Raw genomic sequence first — 21,737 nt, 5'->3', positions numbered from 1 at the left:
CTTATGCGATTGACCGATAAAAGTTAAAACTTAACTTAGATTTTTTTATGAATTGCAAAAGATGAAATGCTGCAGTGTTTTTTAATATCCTTAACCTGAGTATTGAAGTGTTTCAGGTAAAACATCCTTAAGGATTCATCTGGGTTGATATACATTCCCCAGGCCCAATCCATAGCACAAGTGACAAGTTAAAATCAAAGAAAAGTATTGATTTTGCATAAATCTTGACTTCAACCGACAGGTGAGAACGTCAGAAGTTTTTTAACAGAAACGTTGAGCCGAAAAGTGGCTAAAAAAAAAAATTTTGTTGCTATGTTAGTTCAGGTTAAATCCAGGGAAGTTGGAGTATGTGTATAAAAAGCCCTCTTGAGGCTGAAACACTTTTAATTTATGCAATAAATTAGTACATATACAATAAAAACAATCTAACATGAGCTACTCTTGCTCATGTTGGTTTGCTCATGAGCTACTCTTGCTCATGAGCTACTCTTTTGGTGTTCTTTGTGGGATCACCGTGTGCAACTATCCCGGGTGTTTATTGTAAATTTTGACTTTATTTATGTCTCTAATTTGCATCATAATACGATGGGATTGGATAAATATTTTCCAAGCGTCAAACTATCATAATTATCTGGTCTCCGGTCCCTGACTGAAAAAGTTTCGATACAATGTAAGAGATATTTCTCAAGAATTAAGGGTATCGTAAATGGTACATTGTTACTGAACACAATTCTGAAAGTGGTTTATTTATGATAATGCTTCTTCTGCTTGTGTAAGCTTCCATTCCATACTTCCAGATTATAAAATTAACTACTGAAACATTTATCTTCTTTTTAAAATGTTACAATCCGTTGATTTTGTAATGATAATTGCAGTAGACATCAAGACATGGCTAATTGCAGAAAAAGCCAAAACAGATAGTCCGAGTAATTGGAGAGGCAAATCTGGGATAAGCCCTTTTTAAGATTGTATAAAAATGATCTCATTTCATTTTTTGAAATCCGTCCTGTCTATAGTCTATTAGTCTATCTATCATCCGTCCAGTTGTCATTCCTAGGGCAGAACTAAGGTAGATAGTCATAAAATTAAGGGGTAAAAGATTGGATTGATTTTGGGTTGACGAGTGACTGACAATGTCCACTGGACTTGTATCCAATATCTGGGACTTCATTTGCTTGGACTCACAGGTCCTTCCTTTAAAACCCATCTAAAAATGTACAAATTTATTTAGCCGAAACTTGGTGTATTTTTTTTTAAAGACCATCAAAATTAATCTACTGATTAACAGTACCGGAAAATATAGTGAACTTCCTTCATTGTTCTAATATAATAATTTTAAACAGTGTAATAAGGACGTATTTACCGTTAGATCAAAAGTACCTAGAAGGTCTGTTACAAAAAGTTGTCAATTCAATTAAAGAAAAAGACAATGGGACTTTGATAATGTCGGAAAATAATCATGGAAATGAATCAAAACAACTAGAAATATTTCGAGTTACTTTTTTACAACATAATCCACATATCTTTTGCATTAACATCTTATTCTTTTATTCAGAGGAATAAGGCTCTTGGGCTTAGATTATGCTGATGATTTAAGTGTCCTAGATGAAAGTGTGAGCAAAATGAATGAATTTTTAGAGATTCTGCGAGTTCAGGGTACTAGAATAGGCTTGAAAATTCATGTTAAGAAGACTAAGTCACTACGGCTAGGAATAAGTGAAGATGAAAAGGTGACGTTGGGTAATGAAAAGATTGATCAGGTGGACAGCTTCACTTACCTTGGTAGTATTATTAGTAATGACGGTGGGAGCAGTGAAGATGTTAAAAGTAGAATAACCAAGGCTTAGGGTGTTTTTTCACAGTTAAAAAAAGTTTGGAAGAATAAGATGATTCGCTGCAAACCGAGATTCGAATATTAGAAGCTACAGTGATGACAGTGGTCAAATATGACTCTGAAGCATGGGCACTCTAAAAAGCGCATGAAGATTTGCTAGATGTTTTCCAAAGAAAATACTTGCGGATGGTTCTGGGTTCCCGGCTTACTGGCTGTATTTCAAACAGTAGTCTGTACGAAATGCGTGGTTCAATACCGCTTTCTAAGGCTATAATGAAAGAAAGGTTGAGGTGGCTAGGGCACGTTGCGTGGATGAAGAATGACAGATTGACGAAGATTGTCCTTTTCGGCCAACCTTCTAGGGCTAAACAGAAAGCAGGTCTTCCTCGTCTGGGGTGGAAGGACGTCATAAAGAAAGATTTAAAGGAAATGAAAACTTCCTGGGAGGGTGTAATATAGGAGGCTTTGAATAGAATGGGATGGATGAGGAGAACGCTTAGCTATGTTGGCCTCAGGTGGCTTGGTGATGCGGTGAGTGGTTAGTAGTAGTAGTAGTAGGAGTAGTAGTAGCAGTATTTCATAAATGGCGCAAAAATTCATTAACGAAAAGGAAAATTATCTATCATTTAACATTCATACTTCGGTTAAAGCAACCATAGAAACAAAAAAAAGGAATAAGATATTTTACAGTTAGATTTAAATTTGACCTGGATTTACATTTTTTTTTCTAATGTAGACCCTTTTTTTAAAATATCAATCAACGAGGAACGGAATCTTGTCAAGACTATTCTTTTTTTGGAATCATACCAACGTTCTTTCTTCTTAAGTGAATGTATTTTTTTATGTGAAGTTGTTTTTGTTAATTTTTACTTTTGCTAATTTTTTTTTTAATTCACATTTTTTTTATAGAATAATGGAAAAGATAACACCAACTAGAGAGAACATGTTCTTTATTCCTTTTTCTATCTCTATTGGCGCTACACCGTGTTTCTTCAAATTATCGTGTGAGCCCTTTTTAAAATCTAAAAGATAAAGCACTTGGCACAGTGACACCTGAAATACAAGACGAAGTTTAAGGAAAGTGTTGACATCTATTTAGTTTTTTAAAGCTAATAATTAAACCAGAGGAAGCACTTGCAACTCTGAAGGTCTTTCCTTTCTCAAAACTCATAAAATAAATAAAAATTCTAAGCTTTATAAGCATCCTATATTTATAACATGGTGGACTAAATCTGATATTCCAATAATTATTCTAATAGAATACTAGAAATTTGGCTCCTCTACCCCGCCCCTCCAATTGTGGCAAATTTTTAACTTCTGACGGTGGGGGGATCACATGCCCCCAAACTCCCCTTTCAACCTCTCCTGTTGTTCCGCAATAAATATAGAGCATCCTCGATCAATATAGAATTTAAAATGTTTTAAGAAATTGAACATGCCCTGTTTTTCGTCTTAATAATCTGATAAGATTATGCATCTTTTGATAGAAAATTATTTTCAAGGAGAATCTAAAGACTCTAATCTTGCTTCTTCAAACGTTTTTTTTCTTCTTCAGAAAATCACAGCTGTCAGCAGTCTAAGGACTATGAAGTGAAAAAGATCGAAGCCGTCTCTTCCGTTCCCTATTGAGCAAAAAAGGCTGAATTTCTTTTGACTGAGATCAGAGCTGTGCAATTTTAGAGCTTTGATAGATCAAAAAACCTAATCTGAACAGATTGACGTAAAATCCACAAAGTAGGAGCTTACCCGTAATAAATAGGATTATTACCCAGGGTTATATCCAGGATTTTTTGGAAGGAGGTGCTTACGAAATAATCTTTTTTTGCGGGGGAGGGGGTACAGAAAAAATTAAAACCCGCATCAAAAATTTGTTTATATTCATTTTTGTTACATTTTTACGAGTCGGACAAACATTTCGGGGGGGGGGGTACCTTATTACCTTAAAATGTTGCCAATAAGAAATTTCAAGTTGCAAGAATCTTTGTTATTTGGAATTTGAAACCTTTTTTCAAATGGTTAAATTATTCTTGGGATGCACTTTTCTTAAAATATGGGTTAGAAAACAATATTTATATCAATCAATTGAAAAGTTTCCTTTTATTTGCTTATAATCGAATATTTTTATACCAACATGCACACAGGAGGGGAAGAAGGATTTAGAGCCGTGACTCCCCTCAAAATTATTTGGATTTCTATTATTTTTTCGAGTGTTCTAATATGCTCATAAATTGTAGTCTACTTATTTCTTGCATCTTGAATCCTTCCCCCCACTGAAATAATTTATTGCTTACATCCCCTATTTAGTGTACCTACAGTTTACAGTGATTTCTATGGCTCGTAATAACCGAGAAAACAATTATTATTATAAGGTAATTTTTGTCATCTTAATAAGTAGCGGTGAAATGGTTAGGGAAGCTTCCAGTTGCTGTGCCATAATTGGTTGGGGCATATGCAGATGTTTCCCGATCTGGAATTCCAAAATTGCTGCTGCTGAAAGAAAAATTGAAGTGCACTGTATATAGAAGTAACTAATTATACTGCTAACCGTATAAGGATAAGTGTAAAACTATATTGTATAGAAGTAAATTATTTGAATTAGTCTTTAATTTTTATAAGCTTTTTATAAAAAGAGTGTGCATAAGTTTACTTTTTTTATTCCTTATTTTATACAGAAGAACGAAAAGGCGACTTTTGGTGTTTTCCCCTACTTCTGAAACTCTGCAAATTTATTTGTGCTAATAAGTTTTGATGGGTAATTTTAAACGTAAATAATTTTGTATATTTAGAATCCCCATGACAAACATTTTCTTTTAATGTATATATATTTATCAAAATTCCTTTTCTTAGAGTTTAATCTCGATGGCATTGCATGACTCGATGACTTGCATCTGATGGCAGAATACTATACACTTTCATCTCTTTTTGTATTTGTGTCTTAACATTTGAAATTTGAGGTTTTCCTCGTATCGAAAAAGTTGAAGGAAAAGTTGTAAATGAAAAACGGTTATATTGAATAAAAAGCAAATATTACACGATACATATAAATAACTGAGCGGCCATGGTTGCAAACTAAACCCCTGTATTTCTGTATTAGGCTCTCTCGCTCATCTGACCACCAAACTTTGGAAGAGCTTCTAATTTTGAAAAACTTTGAAAAACTTTGAAAGACTTTTAACTCTAATTTTGAAAAACTAGACACATTAGACATTTTTTTGACATCTTAAACAAGATTTCTAGAAACCTTATTTTTCTAAGCATCTAGAAATTAGACTGATATAAAAACTAGAAAACAAACATCTCCATATTATCTTTCTGAACCTGGATCCAAATATTGTTGAACTCTTGCTCTTTTTTTCCCATAGAAAGTCGCCTTTGAATGTTACAAATTCTGCTTCTATGAGGAAGGAGGAATAGAAGAAAATAATATGATTCAATCAAGATAGAGGTTTTGGGTGGAAATCGAAAGAAACATGTTATATTGTTTATTACACTTTTTTGATTTGTCGAAAAAATCTATTCTAGCTGGGCACCAATTTTTATTCGGGCAATTGATTGCTTACTAGTACCATCAGTTATAACCCATCAGACATTGCATTTTTCTCTATTTCTTCTTTGGAAGATCCTTTACGATAGAGTAAAACAAAACTTTGTAAAGTCTTGCTGAGAGAAAGTATGAAGTGTTCACAATAAAATAATATTGTAGCCTACATAATTAATAAGTGTCCGCAACTTCCAGTCAATAGGTTACAAATCTCAACAGTAGTTTTGAAAGTATACCTTGCCTTGTTTTATGGCTGTCGAATCGATTTGAGACTTTCCGGAAAGTGTTTTTGAGGTGGAGTGAAATTAGAATTCTGTATTTAGGGGAAAGGAAAATAATTTTTTTCGTTCATCAAGAAAGAGAATCCATCTTTTTTTTCTGTATGCTTATCGTTCCCCTTTGGCTACTTAAAAAAAGAATTCATTGTTAAGTAAATAAATATGAGTTTCAATATCAATAAATTAAACACAGTCGAAGCATTTATTAATTAGCTTTAATAGCACAAAAGAAGTACTGTATTTCCTTTTATTTGTTTTTATTTATATTTAATTATAGATATTGTTTGTATTATACTTTATATGTACTTACCGATAGGATAGGACGATAAGAAATATTCTGTATAACACTTTATACGTATATGTTAATCATTGTAAAATATTATCGCAAACTAAAAAGATAAAATTTATTTGGACGGTAAATAGCACAAATTCAATTAACAAGAAAATACTTCCTTCAGGAAAATTCATCTTTATGTCTTCTCATATGCACATACAGCTGGTGACGATTTTGTTAAAATTTAGCTAATAAATTCTCAATATGTAATTACTTTTATTGAAAAGTCCCATACGGAAATAACAGCCATTTTATTAAATTTAATCAAAAAGCATATGTTTCCATGATTTAATTTGATAAATATCTGTCCGTACTATAATGAATTTATTCTGGATCGTCTATTTTTTTATATTTTCACTAATGAATTAACAACTATATTATGAATTTTGATTCTGCATTATTCATAAGAATGGCTGAAAAATCCCAACTTTTCTCTCTCTAAAAACTTAAAAAAATTCTCAAAATGCGGAAATTCAGTGGGAGATTGGGAGTATAATTTAACTACAATAATTATTTATAAACAAGCTACTTACTTATATGTGTTATTTTGTATAAAATCTTGTTGATTGTAAGTGCTATAGGAAGCAGCACCAACAGAAGGATCCACAGAAGCAGAACCACCACTACTAAGAAAAGGATTGTTGGGGTTGTAACCTGAAATTGAATGTTTAAGTTTACGTAGTGTAAATGTAAATAATTAAAGTATGCAAAAAAACATAAAAACGCAAACACATACATATAATATGTATTTAAAAGTTTTTGTACACCCTCATATAGAATTTTGCTACGTGTGTTATCAACTATGTGGTAGTATTTTCGTTCATTTCTTCATCGCTGTTGAAGCACTGGCCGCAAAAGAAAGATTTCAAATGGAGCAACAGATAAAAGTTGCTAGGAGCGAAGCTGGGGCTGTGCGGAGGATGGTCAAAAACGTCCCAATGAATGTCCCGTAGAAGTTCTTTTGTCACTTTTGCAGAATGGTGTCGGGAATTATCGTGAATGAAAACCACCTTTTTTTGTGGGCATCCCTTGGTTCTTCTTCTGACTTGCACAGCACAGTTTCTTAAGTGTCACACAATAAACTTCTTTGTTGGTTGGTTCCCCTTGTGGAAAAAAAGTCTGTAAAATTTCTTGTCGGTTTCAAAACGTGGTGCACGTGACTTTTCAAGGTATCAAAATTTGACTGGGTTTGACTTTCTCCGGGAATTCAGTGTGCCTTATCCCATCGATTTCCGTTTGGTTTAAAGGTACCATTAACAACCCAAGTTTCATCCCCTGCAACCATCCACAATATAACCGAATCATCACTCTCGCCATAATGTGTCAAAAAATCAAGACACCCATCGCGTGCAAAGTTTTTTGAAAACACAATTTTTGAGTCACGATCTTGTAAATTAATGCCCCTGATAGTTGTAACAATTTAAGTGCAAGAGCATTAATTTCAAATTTACGGCTTTCTTTTATCTTCTAATTAACTGCACGAACCAGTTTATCATTAAACACAGATGACCGTCCACTTCGTTCTTCGTTTTGCACTTGATCACGCTCTACTTAGAACTGCCGAACCCATCTTGTCATTACTGATTCACTCATCACATTTGTTTCACAAACCTTGCAGATTTGTCGACTAATATCAACTGGTTTAACCGTTCTGGCAATCATAAAATGAATTACAGACCTAATTTCACAATTGGCGGGATTTCTTATTAAAACAGCTATTGTAAACAAGCTCTGCGAATTGTAAACTCACACTAGCGAACTCAAAATAGTGCCATTTCCACCAGCTTGAACCACAGTTGCAACTAAGCATGCGCAAGCTTGCAATTGCAGAGTTGCCGCTGGAAGCAACCACAGAAAAAAAAAATTACCAAGTTGATTTATAGGTCGATTATTTCCTCCAGCATCATGTTCTGGGAGTTTAAGTTTGCGTCATTAGTTTACTGATAAAATTTCTTTCCGCTTTACCGTAACAAATCAGAAGCCTAGATGCTATATTAATTGTTCAGAATTATCCGTTTCGTCTTCAAATTCGATCTCTTTTGTTATGCTTTGCCCCATGTTGTGTAGCAATATGAATATGTGGCAATATGTGGCAATTTAGGAACATATCTGTGGCAACTTCTGGTGCTTTAAGTTTTATTTTGTATTTTCTTGCTCTTGATTTCTTATTTCCGGCAGTCTTGGAATGGGAGCCGATATCAAATCCCATAGCCCGGATGAGGATGTTGAGTCACCCCTTTAATATCTCAGTCATCATTGCCTACGCACCATCCCTTGACTCATTTGACTCCCCGAAAGGTAAATTCAATGATATGCTCCAGCAGACGATAGACAGTTACCAAATCGAGACCAACTGTTCATTGATGGAGACTTGAATGGAAGGATTGGTCGTCTAGTTGACCCCTCTGAGTATTCTAGTGTTGGGCCGCATGGCCAAGGAGAAAGATGCTCTGACGGTATACGGTTCTTACTACTGGCCATGCAAAACCATCTGCCAGTATTAAATACTTTCTTTCAGGACAAGAGCGCCGACAAATTCACATGGAGATAAAAAAAATAGCCGTATCCTCGCTCAACTTCATTATATATTGACCCGACAGAGATAGAGGTTGTCCGTAGTCAACTGTAGATTGTTCAGAGAAGCCGGCGCTAGATCAAAGAATGGCTCAGATCATTTCCTGGGTGGATCATTTCCACCCAGGTTTGAAGTGGAAAAGTTCTAAGTTAAAGAAGTAGGAGCTGAGTTTAAACTACAATTAAGAAACCACTTTCAGGTCCTGGAGCAATCTGATACAAAGGTAAAGGAAACCATAGAAAATAAAATAAATCACACATGAGGTTGCTGGACAAGCTCTAGGAAAGAGAACACAAGGCATTAGGAAATGATGTGCCGCAGAAAAACTTGCTGCTTTGGACGACAAGAGGAAATTCCCCTGTTGTGGAGCAATCAGAGAATTGCATAAGGAAGCCTGCAAACTGGCTAGGAGGCACGAAAATGCCTACTGGTCAAAGCGTCTTCAAGGTGTTATAGGAGGCAGCAGTCAAAAATTAGTCCCGCGAACAGTACAAGATCGTCAAAGAGCTTTGTAAAAAAGGAATAGTACCGGAGAAACCGTGAAAACAAAAGACGGAAGCAACATATAAAACCGTCAAGAAAGATTGAATTGGTGGAAAGACCTTTTCAAAGATCTGTTAAATAGAACAGGACAGACTAAACCCCAAGTATTGAGCGAAATCCCGCATCCAATGCTACTGCCACCAGAGAAGCAATACCCATGTCACATACCACCGCCATCAAAATCGCCACCCTAACTAACCAGTTCCCTACTACAGTGCCTCCTTTCTCCTGGAAGAAAAACCGGGAGGCAGGCCAGATCAAGTCCTGGCAGACTGTCTTGAAGAAGGACGTCGAACCACTATGTGGTTTCCGCAAATATGGTTGCACGTGGTCCAAGCAGTGGCTTCAACCCATTTGACCACAGATAGAGGACAGATCGCTTTAGCATAGTCTGGTCTAACAGCTTCTTGATGCCCAGTTGGGATAAATAGCCTGTGCCTCGTCTTAAGTAAGTAAGAAAGCTCTTAGTTAATGAACCCCAAGGTGCCTCCATGATATAGTTTTTTTTTCTACTTTTATTTATTTCAATATATATTATAGAAAATATGTCATGGTAACAAAAATTTGTCCTCTTTCCCCACCACAGAGGTTGGGCTGTAGACTTTACATTACTTCTGCTTACAAGTAAATTTTGGTTTATTTAATTGTGTTTCTAATCTGTTTTTATGATATGATTAATTATTTATTTTTTTAAAAAAACTCAAGAACTCGATTTTTGCTAAAAAAGGATTCCTCATTTTCTAAGAAATGGGGCACTCCTTTATCCTATGAATAGGATAGTATCCACTTTTATAACGGTATATTATAACGGCGCATTAAATTTCATTCACTGAGTTAGACTAAATCTTAAGACTTTAACCGTGTATCATATTGTTTGGAATAGCTTTATTTGACACAAAGATGTAACTCATTTGGCACTTTAAAATGGACGAAAAATTTGTTTGTTTCAACTTTATACTCTTTTTTCTTTAGCTTTTCCCCTATGCACCCCCCCCTCCTCCTCGCCTTAAGTAATTATTTTTTTTGTCTCTCCATCTTTTCTATTGCAAATGTTTGATGTTGCATTAATAAAGCAGTACACGTATTTTATATGTAATAAACGTAATAAACGTACACGTTTATTATACGTTTTATTACATATATGTAATAAACGTAATAACACAGACTATTACGTTTATTACAAGATGTTTGTGTGTTTTTTTGTTTTTGTTTAATATTATCCTGAATAATTTTTAAAGAATTGAAAAGACCTTGTCACGCTGTCTATTCAATGTAGAAAGGTCTCAATCGATTTAGCATATATATATATATATAAAAAAAAAAAAAAAAAAAAAGAAAAAAAAAAAAGTGAAGTTGTTGTGGGATATAAAATAAGACTGTGCCGAGTTTTTGTTCCTGTATATTATTTGAATACGAAGTGCCATGTTCAATTACTTTAAAATGTCAGTTTTTCTAAATTATAGCTGAGAATATCAAGGCCAATTTGACACATTGCCTTTCAAAGCGAAAGTCAATCACAATTTTATTAGAAAAAAGAATATATAAAGAAAATAGGCACATTGGCATGATCAGTACTGCTTTGAGCGTCTTCTCAGGATCAATATTGTGCTTTTAAAGGTGGCGGTCAGATTAGAAATATAAAAATAAAGAAAGTTTATGAGAATTATGGGAAATTAAAAGTTTAGTGGCCCTCCATACGGCCATACTTAGACTAATTCTTGATTTCACCTTTACACGCATTCTATTTCAAAAGAAAAATACTTGGCCGGTTCATTATAACTAAACGCAGTCCACCCGCATAATTTTCCTGTTTTCCCCGGTCTAGTTTCAATGCCACTAATTTCAATGTCAACTGCCCCATCCAGACTCAAGTCTGCCCCCCCCCCCAGCTGAAATTTAGTTTCTGCAAGAAATCTTGTCAGAATTAAGATAAACCTGCATAATTCAAGTAGTGTTGAGTGATATTGGATATCAATATTGATATATTATATATATTATTCATACATACATATGTTGCACCAAATATTGAATATTGAAAAGTAATCCTACTGTACCTGGCTGTTGAATTCCAAGTGATGTGTTCTCAGCTGTCTGCTTAGGGCTTATGAACTCTCTATCATCAAAAGGTACTGAAGAAGGGGTTCGAGGGATTGTTGGATTACCAGGGACGCCATGGGGTGCTAAGTGACTCATTTCGGCCTGTACCTATTGCACGAAAAAGACGTGTTAATCATTCGTCAAATTACAAATCCACTGCAAGTAACTAAACCTTAAATGTTTACATACCAAAGCATAAAACGCTAATAACGTGGGAAAGTGAAAAAAGAACTTAAGCATTTTATATTCTTTTTTGTTTTACCACTCCATTGGTTATGAAACTTTCGATGGAGTCAAAACAAATATGAGGTACAACACCTCAAGCGACTGCAATACGGTTATAATGTAAGTGTTTGCGTGGTAAAAAAAAACCTTTCTTTTGAGCTATGCCCAAACCTTTAAAGGAAATCATACCGTAAAACGAAAACCCGAACGAAAAAGTTCAAGTTTGTGAGCATACTGAGGCTTAGAAATCCTATTATGCATTGTAAAAAAAAACGAAAAAAAAATCTAGAAATTTCATAGAACAAATGGGTTTTAGGTCCCAAAAACCCGCTAATTTTTTTTAATTCATTCAAAGCCCCGCTTTTTGTGGCTAAGGCTTCCTCTTTATCTCTTTCTTTCCAAAGTTTCTTTTTAGCCACCTCCCCTTACTCAATAGGAGTAACTGTTATCCTTACTTAAAAGAAAGTATCTCTAGAAACTAGGGATATTACTATAGGAGTTAAAGGTTAAGGTAGATATACACGCTTTTCATCATTCTGGGACATTCCATAAAGTCTTTTGCAATTCTCTAGGTTTAATAATCTAAATCAAGGCATTCTTTTAAGTACCATTTAATTTCTTTTGTGTTTTGCAAAAAATTGAATTGCGAGCCAAATTTGAGGATGAAAGAATGTGCCATGAATTTTATTTTTACTTTTGACCAACTAAATCTGCTAAAGCTGTTTTTTACTTTGACCGAGATTTGACCCGAGACCGGGCTGGGCTTAGGCAATGAATAGGTACTATTTAGAAGATAAAGATGGCTTTAAACGATTGTTTGCCTGTTATTCCAAGCAAATTAATGGTCCTGTGTCAATTCTAAATTCTTGGCCAACCTTCTTAAGAACATAGACGGGTATGCCTTATTTGCCTCTCATTCCAGGCAATCTAACGGCCCTATGTCAATTTTAAATTCTTGGTCACCCTGCCTGAGACTCTAGGCAGGCTGGTGTGCCTTTCCAACAACTAACAAACAAGTATTTATCCAATAAGAGAGTCATATTTACTCCCGCCATTTACCCGTGCGTGCAGCCATTTAAACATTTGCCTCTCAATTACTAGGACTATCTGTCTTGGCTTTTTCTTTCTACAATTAGTCATGTCTTGATGCCTACTGAAAAATACTTGACTTTCAATTTAATTTCGAATTGAATTCGGTTCTTTGAATTGAAAGGTTCTTTGCTAAATTGAAAAGGTTCTTTGCTAAAAGAACCAACATTGCCTGCTCTTAAGAGATCAACTGCTCTCAAGCCTACTTGGAAAGCTTTTTGTCACCTTCCATCGCTTACCTTCCGCTTTCAGTCACACTTAGGGCCTTCTACCTCCTCCTGATATTGTTTTTTCAATTTCAAAGATCTAGGGTTTTCTTTTACAATGAAGCGGTTTTTTATTTTTGTACCAGATTTACAAAACTATTTCTATTAAGTTTGACCGTCAACAATTATTAACGTAAAAATAATTTGAAGAATTTGAAGTTGACTTGAAGTATTCCCCCAAAATGTGTTGGGTCTTCATTAAATTTACACAGTCCAGCTCCACATGTCGGAAAATTCTAAAGCAGAGAGTTATTTATTTTATACCTCAGTTTCAGAGGTCATACGCATGCGTAGAGTTATTTACAATAATAAAACGGTTGTTGTGAAGCATTACACAGTATTACAGTGTCAGCACTAAGTTCTGGAGGTGGGTACCCTGCCTTAAAATGGCCAGAACCTTGAAAACTCAAAATTTCCATAATATACCTTTCCAACAAATGTGAAGATAAGAGATGGGGGTAAGTTCACACTTTAAATGTATTTCTATTCAGAGGAATATATCTAGAGTAGGTGTTAAATTTGGCTTTTCAGGTTGTTAACTCACTCAGCTTTAGGCTGGAACGCTAATTTTTAACGGCAAAAGGTAGTTTTAATTTTCAAAATATTGGGTTGAAAAGTGGAACTTCGGGGTATAAATAAGGGGCTTGACAGGGAGATTTGTTTCTTTTGCACTTAGGAGGGCTCTAGTTTACCTAGAAGGGGGTATATTCTTCAATTTCCGTTATAAAATGTGATGTTTTGGCTCCGAGGGAGGAGGTGTAAGAGGATTTATCGCCACTTTTTATACTGAAGGTCATCCTGAGCATGGTATAAAATATGAACAAAAATTAAATTTACAAAAGAATATTTTTAATAAAAGTGAAAAGTCGTGTTAAAATATGGAATCAACAAAAATTATAAATGAGAAGACTTCTACCCTCCTTTTGACTCCTACTCTTTACATTAGAATTTAACATGTTCATTTCAATACTTACATTATCAATATCAAACAGCTCGTGATAACGAACTCTAAATAAGGAGCTACCCGGCTCAATAGTAACCGAAACTCCAAAAAAATATAATTTTGATACCAATAGATACAGCAAAAGAATCAGATTTTTATGCTGATTTTTACTATATACGTTTGATCAAGTTTAGTCTTTCCAATAAAAAGTTATGTGCCTGAGAAAATTTGCCTTATTTTTTGAAAAAAGGGGAAAACTCCCCCTAAAAGTCATAGAACCTTAATGAAAATCATACCATCAGATTCAGCGTATCAGCGAACCCTACTGTAGAGGTTTCAAGCTTCTATCTGTAACAATGTGGAATTTTGTATATTTTGCCGGAAGAAAGATCAAGGATGCGTGTTTATTTATTTTTTGTTTTTTTTTCCAGGGGTGATCGTATCCACCCAGTGGTTCTTGAATATTGCAGGACGACTCATTCGAACGGAAATTAAAGGTGCTAGCGCTCTTTTTAAGCGACAAAAAAAGTGGAGGGCAACAAGGGCCCCTCCCACGCTCATTTTTCCCAAAGTCACCCGATCAAAATTTGAGATAGCCATTTTGTTCAGCATGGTCAAAAAATATGATAACTACGTCTTTGAAGATGACTTAATCCCCCACAGTCCCCGAGGGAAGGGCTGCAAGTTATGAACTTTGCCCAATGTTTACATATAGGGGAAAGTGTTGTACCTCTAACTGGCATGTACCTTTCACCACCTTGTTCTGTGCTGCCATCTTACATAGTTTTTGGAAGTAAAATATGCTGTTACATGCATTAGCCCCTAGGGGTGCTGCTATACATGTTTTAAAGATCAGCATATGCTTGCAGATTTTTCTAGAAATTTTTATTCATTTGCATCTCTAAAAGTTAGGATTTTCATGTGCTGATTTCTTTATCATACTCTTTTTTATATTAATATTGATTTACTTTTCACTGTTTTATATTGCAGTTATATCTTTGGAGTAAATAAGCAGCATAGTATTTCAGTCTTAAATTCATAATCAAACAGTTCGTGATAGCGAACTGTAAGTAAGGAGCGACCCGGCTCAATGGTAACCGAAACTCTAAAAAACGGAAATTTGATACTAATAATCAAAAGAATTAAATTTTAATGCTGATTTCAAATATATAAGTTTCATCAAGTTTAGTCTTACCCATCAGAAGTTACGCAACTGAGAAAATTTGGCTGATTTTAGAAAAAAAGGGGAAAGACCCCCTAAAAGCTATAGAACCTTAATGAAAATCACACCATCATATTCAGCGTATCAGAGAACACTACTGTATAGGTTTCAAGCACCTATCTACAAAATTGCGGAAGTTTGCATTTTATTTTTGTCAGAAGAAAGATCACGGATGCGTGTTTATTTTTATTAATTTATTGTTTTTCCCTAGGGGTAATCGTATCGACCCAGTGGTCCAAGAATATCGTGGGAGGGCTCATTGTAACGTAAATTAAAAGTTCTAGTGCCCTTTTTAAATGACCAAAAAAATAGAGGGCAACTAGGCTCCCTCCCACGCTCATTTTTTCCCAAAGTCACCCGATCAAAATTTTGAGGTAGACATTTTGTTCAGTATAGTCGAAAATGTGGTAAATGTGTTTTTTATGATGACTTAATCCCCCGACGTCTCCAGGGGGAAGTATGGTAGTTTTGAACTTTACCCAATGTTAACATATAGCACTGGTCATTGGGGAAGTATACATAAGTTTTCAGGTGGGATTTTTTCTGGTAGTTGATTTCGGATTTCGGAAGTTAAGTGGGAGGGATCTTTCTATGGAGGAAGCTTTCATGGGGGAAAGGACATTGCCATGAAGGGAGCGCCGAATTTCCCAGCATTATTTAAAAAAAACGATCATAAACTAAATAAAAAAAAAGTTTTTCAACTGAAAGTAAGGAGCAATATTAAAACTTAAAACGAACAGAAATTATTACGTATATGATTGGGCTCACCCCCTCGTCAATACCTCACTCTTTACGCTAAAGTTTTTTTTTAGTACTTTCTTAGGAGCTATTTATCATAGGCAGCGCGCTAGCGCTGCCTAAGTAAAGAACGATGTGGGCACAATGTGTTTTTTTTTTCTCTCTATACCCGGCACTACATATCGAAGGAGTAGTCATAGAAACTTCGAAAAGGGCTCATTCGATAGGAAATTGGAGTGGCTAGTGCCCTTTTTAATAGTAGAAAGTGATTGGAGGGCAACTAACCCCCCCACGCCCGTCATTCCCCCAAACACATCCAATCAAAATTTTGAGATAGCCATTTTGTTCAGCGTAGTTGATTTCCAGATAGAAAATATGTTTTTGAGGAGGACACTCCCTCACAACCATCAGGGCAAGGGTTTTAAGTTATGCCCTGAGGGCATATAAGATCAATGTTGACAATGTACAGTTTATTATTTTTTTTCTTTAAAGCAGGGCACTTCATATAGAAGGAGTCGTCGTAGAGACTTCAAAAGGGGCTCATTCGATTAGAAATCCAGAGTTCTAGTGCATTTTTTAATAGTCGAAAGTAATTGGAGGGCAACTAGCCCCCCCCCCCACCCATCATTCCCCCAAACACATCCAATCAAAATTGTGAGACAGCCATTTTGTTCAGCGTAGTTGATTTGCAGATAGAAAATATGTTTTTAGGAGGAAACTCCCCCACAACCCTCAGGGAAAGGGTTTTAAGTTATGCCCTGGGGGCATATAAGGTTGTTATACAAGGCGTTGTCGTAGAAACTTCAAAACAGGCTCATTCGATTGGAAATTCAAAGGGCTAGTGCCCTTTTTAATAGTCAAAAGTGATTGGAGGGCAACTAGCCCCCCCCATGCCCATCATTCCCCCAAACACATCCAATCAAAATTTTGAGATAGGTATTTTGTCAGCATAGCTGATTTCCAGATAGAAAATATCTTTTTGAGGAGGACACTCCCCCACAACCCTCGGGGCAAGGGTTTTAAGTTATGTCCTGGGGGCATATAAGGCTTTTTATGGAAGGTAGTGTCGTAGAAAATTCAAAACAGGCTCATTCGTTTGGAAATTCAAAGGGCTAGTGCCCTTTTTAATAGTCCAAAGTGATTGGAGGCCAACTAGCCCCCCCCCTCCCCACGCCCATCAGTCCACCAAACACATCCAATCAAAATTTTGAGATAGGTATTTTGGCAGTATAGCTGATTTCCAGATAGAAAATATCTTTTGGAGGAGGAAACTGCCCCACAACCCTCAGGGCAAGGGTTTTAAGTCATGCCCTGGGGACATATAAGGTTTTCATAGAAGGCGTTGCCGTAGAAACCTCAAAACAGGCTCATTCGATTGGAAATTCAAAGGGTGTTTGACCTTTTTAATAGTTGAAAGTGATTGAAGGGCAACTAGCCCCCCCACTCCCCTCCGTTCTCCAAACATCTCCAATAAAAAGTTTTAGAGATGACTGTGCTGCAGCTTTGTTTATTTGCCCATTTAAAATTTGTTTGTGTGCTGGACACTACCCAGAAACCCTGAGGGCAATGGCTTTAAGTTATGCCCTGGGGGCATATAAGGTTTTTTAAAAAAGGCGTTGTCGTAGATACTTCAAAACAGGCTCATTCGATTGGGAATTCAAAGGGCTAGTTCCTTTCTTAAAAGTCAAAAGTGATTGGAGGGGAACTAGCTCCTCCCCCACGCCCATTATTCCCCCAAACACATCCAATCAAAATTTTGATATAGCCATTTTGTTCAGCGTAGTTGATTTCCAGATATAAAATATGTTTTTGAGGAGGACACTCCCCAACAACCCTCAGGGCGAGGGTTTTAAGTTATGTCGTGGGGCATATAAGGTTTTTTATAGAAGGCGTTTTCATAGAAATTTCAAAAGGGGTTCATCTGATTGGAAATTCAAAGGACTAGTGCCCTTTTTGATAGTCAAAACTGATTGAAGAGCAACTAGCCCCCCCCCTTCCATCATTCACCCAAACCCATCCAATCAAAATTTTTATATAGCCATTTTGTTTAGCGTAGGCTTGTTGATTTCCAGATAGAAAATATGTTTTTGAGAAGGACACACCCCACAACTCTCAGGGCAAGGGTTTTAAGTTATGCCCTGGGCGCATATAAGGTTTTTATAGAAGGCGTTGTCGTAGAAACTTCAAAAAAGGCTAATTCGATTAGAAATTTAAAGGCTAGTGCCCTTTTTAACAGTCAAAAGTGATCAGTAGTATTTTTTGTTGTTGTTGTTGTTTAGACCAGGGCACTTCGTATCGCAGGAGTTGTCGAGGGAACTTCGAAAGGGGCTCATCCAATTGAAAATAGGAAGGGCTGATGCCCTTTTTAATAGTTGAAAGTGATTGGAGGGCAACTAATCCCCCTTCCACTCCCACCCTCCCATTGGCTCATTATGTTTAAAAACTAAATGTTGCCTTAAGATTGATTCAAAATGCATTGTGATAATGCTAATTCCCAGTAAGGCATCTCAGCAGTATCTGCTGAGATGCAAAGAACGACTGAGGGTATTATGTTCAAATTTTCGAGGTTACTTCTGCTCTTAAAATTTAACCAAATCAAAATAGTGTAAATGTATCAAAGCTATCAAAGAAAGTAAACAGATTTTTTGGAGAATGGAATCAAGTTTTCCATTTCAGGTCAACTAGAGGAGGTATGACACTAAGTTAAACAGTACTATTTGTGACCAGATTTTTAAAAGGGTGTATGTTGTTAAAAATTGCTGAAAATTTTTATCCAGCATACAAATAGCAGGCCAAACTATAAAGTCTTAAAAAACAAAAAGATTTAAAGTGTTATTTTCTTTTTCCCTGAAAAGACTATGTCAATATAAAACGAACAGAAATTAATTAAAAAAACTTTTTCCACAAAATAAGTTTTTCAAAGTAAAGTAAGAAACTCCATTAAACAAAAAATGAGCAAATATAAAATCAAATATTCTACCAAGCTCGAAACTACCACAAATCAGCATCGATAAATAAATGAAACCCAAAACGAACAGAAATTACAATAAATAACCGAGTCAAACTCAAAACGAGCAGAAATTAACATAAGTTGGGCGCAAAACCCCTATGCCTTCCCAAGGCCAGAAAAACATTTGCCCTTTACTGAAAAAATACGAATGAACGTGCATTGTCAGTTTAATATACAGATACTCATATTTAGTAATTAAAATATTAATATCACTTGATTTATTAAAGTTATAAAAGTAAAAACATTTATATTTTTTTCAGTAAAGTACAAATTTTGTTCTGGCCTTGGGAAGGCATAGGGGTTTTGGGCCCAAATTATGTTAATTTCTGCTCGTTTTGAGTTTGACTTGGTTATTTATTGTAGTTTTTGTTAGTTTTGGGTTTCATTTATTTATTGATGCTGATTTGTGGTAGTTCGAGCTTGGTAGATTATTTGATTTTATTTTTTCTCATTTTTTGTTCAATGGAGTTCTTTATTTTTCTTTGAAAAGCTTATTTTGTGGAAAAAGTGTTTTAGTTAATTCTAATTAACGACCTTTGTGATTAAGGGGTCGTTTTTAAAGAATTGGAACAAAAGTAGAACTTTACCTTAAAGAGCGAGGTATTGACTAGGGGGTCAACCCCCTCATATACGTATTAAAAATCTATGAATATAGAAGTTCGTTACGTAAGTTAATTCGTGAGTTACGTATATTTATAACTAATAAAACGTTCGTAAATAAAATTAAACAAGTTTCGAGAAAGCCATTTAAACAAATAAAAGTAATATTAATATGCAAATTTTGTTTTAATTATTCATATACGGTGAGCCAAAATCAAAATCTGCATTAATTCAAAAACGTTCAAAAATTAAATAAAAAAAAAGTTTTTTTTAACTGAAAGTAAGGAACGACGTTAAAACTGAAAACGAACAGAAATTATTCCGTATATGAAATGGGCTGTCCCCTCCTCAACGCCTCGCTCTTTACGCTAAAGTTTGACTTTCTCACATTTCTATTCTTTTTAAATAATAAAAAAACTTTAGCGTAAAGAGCGAGGCGTTGAGGAGGGGACAGCCTCTTTCATATACGGAATAATTTCTGTTCGTTTTAAGTTTTAACGTCGTACCTTACTTTCTTTAAAAAAAAACAATTCTTTTTATTTAATAGATAGATAGATAGATAGATTTATTTTCCATATACCAGTAAAATAATTACATAACAATCTATAACTGAATCTATAACTGAATGAATGCATTTAATAAATAATGGCTTTGTGTTGTACCTTTGACCGCAATAAATAGTGTACCTTTGATTGGTGAATGGTACAGTATGTTATTATATGATGAAAAAAAAGCATTAGGAAGTAAAAAAAACCGTCAATTATTTACCACCATTTAGACGATTAATATATAGAATGCATCTCTTTTCTCTTTTTATTTTGTCTGAGCAGCCTAGATGACCTTGAAACAAATCAGCAAGGATATTTAGCTCAGACTCAAGAAATCACTTAGAGAAAAAGCTCAAAGAGGTTTTTGCACCATAATTGTTTTTGGCAACAGCATTCCACCAATGCTAATATTTCCTGGGGTCAATTTTAAAGATTCTGTGTTGATAGGTGCACCATCAGGCACTATTCGAGCAGCAAATCAGTCAGGGTGGTCCAATGAAAAATGATTTCTGGGACACTTCATTAAGCACCTTAACCCAACAGCTGCTACACCAGTAATTCTTCTGATGGACAACCACAAGAGGCATGTGACCATACCACCGATCACTTTGGCAAAATCTTCTGAAATACATTTATTAACATTTCTTCCTCACACCAATCACAAAAAAAAAGCCACTAGAAAGGTCTGTATTTGGACCTTTCAACACCTTTTATAACGTGGCAGTAAATGATTGGATGTTGACAGTAGGTAATTCTAGCAAGCCTATCACAATATATGAGGTCGCTTCCTTATGTGGATTGGCATATCCGAAGGCCTTCTACCCGACTAACATAATGGCTTTAAGGTAGCTGGGCTAGTGCAACTCAATGAAAATATTTCCATGAAAGATCAATTTTCATCTTCAACTTTAAAAGACAGACCAATTCCTGTCGCTGAAAATTTGAATCAGAATGGTGAGGAAACCTTGGAAGCCACTGATTTTTCATCCAAAATTCTACTGAAGTCATTTCACCACGGATGATTAGACCTCATCCAAAGGCAGGACCTAGGAAAGATGTCACCAAAGGGAGACAGTGAGGCAAGTCGAGAATATTGATTGACTATCCGAAAAAGGAAAAAATTGAGAAACAGAATAGGAAAAAGAAAAAAGTGAGTCAGGTAGGCCAAGAGAAAAAAACAGTGAAACAGTTATTTTAGATTAGTTCAACATGTAATTCTGAACCAGATACTGCTTTAGTGATAGATGGTAATGAAGATTATGACACAGATTTTGCTGTTTTGGCCGATTCGGAAAATCAAGAAAGGCGAATTTGTTGTTGTAAAGCTGTCTGGCAAAAGGAATGTGAAATAGTTTTTTGCAGAAGTAATAGACTTAGATGAAAGTGATTTAAAAATTAAATATATAAAGAAACTAAGTGATACCAAATCCTTTGGATTTGTAAGGACTGATCCAAAGGAGTTTCACATTTATCAATAAGATATTTTATTGAAACTTTCATTTCCAGTGAAAACCTGTGAGACTGCTTGTCAAATGGAACATCTGCGATTTGAAATTTATTTGTCAATATTTAATTTAGAATAGTTGATATTTACTAAGGAAACAGTAGAAAATGTGTTCCTTTTTTTTATTACTTATTTATGAAAGTAATCAAAGGTACAACATAGAGTAATCAAAGGTACATGATCTATGTTGTACATCTGACCAGTTGACGCATATTTTTTTTACCTTAATTTACTCTTAAAAAATTAACGCAACATATGTTCCAGAGATTAAATGCGTTTCTTAAGAGCTAAAGGTTGTCATGAATCTAGTAAATGATTCCATATTGAAATACAATTGTCATAAAAACAATTTTTTCAAAAATGGTCAATGGTATAACACTCTAGTATTGG

General features: G+C 35.2%; 1 protein-coding gene across 1 annotated transcript in view; it reads right to left on the bottom strand.

Moving 5' to 3' along the window:
* The window catches only part of jef (major facilitator superfamily domain-containing protein 6 jef), a 149,315-nt gene continuing 127,578 nt past the window's right edge, over window positions 1-21,737 (bottom strand). The window contains exons 11-13 of the mRNA XM_089094853.1: window positions 11,160-11,310; window positions 6,521-6,641; window positions 1-4,324 (exon numbers count right to left, since the gene is read on the bottom strand). Coding sequence (XP_088950979.1) covers window positions 4,219-4,324; window positions 6,521-6,641; window positions 11,160-11,310 — 378 coding nt within the window. The 3' untranslated portion in view covers window positions 1-4,218. The remainder of the gene's footprint in view (window positions 4,325-6,520; window positions 6,642-11,159; window positions 11,311-21,737) is intronic.

This window comes from Artemia sp. Qi Xiang Cuo, chromosome 9 (assembly GCF_049724085.1).
Source record: "Artemia sp. Qi Xiang Cuo chromosome 9, ASM4972408v1, whole genome shotgun sequence".
NCBI classification, from domain to species: Eukaryota; Metazoa; Arthropoda; class Branchiopoda; order Anostraca; family Artemiidae; genus Artemia; species Artemia sp. Qi Xiang Cuo.
The sequence above is the reverse complement of the archived record's forward strand: the minus strand, read 5'-3'. Positions and strand labels throughout refer to the sequence as shown.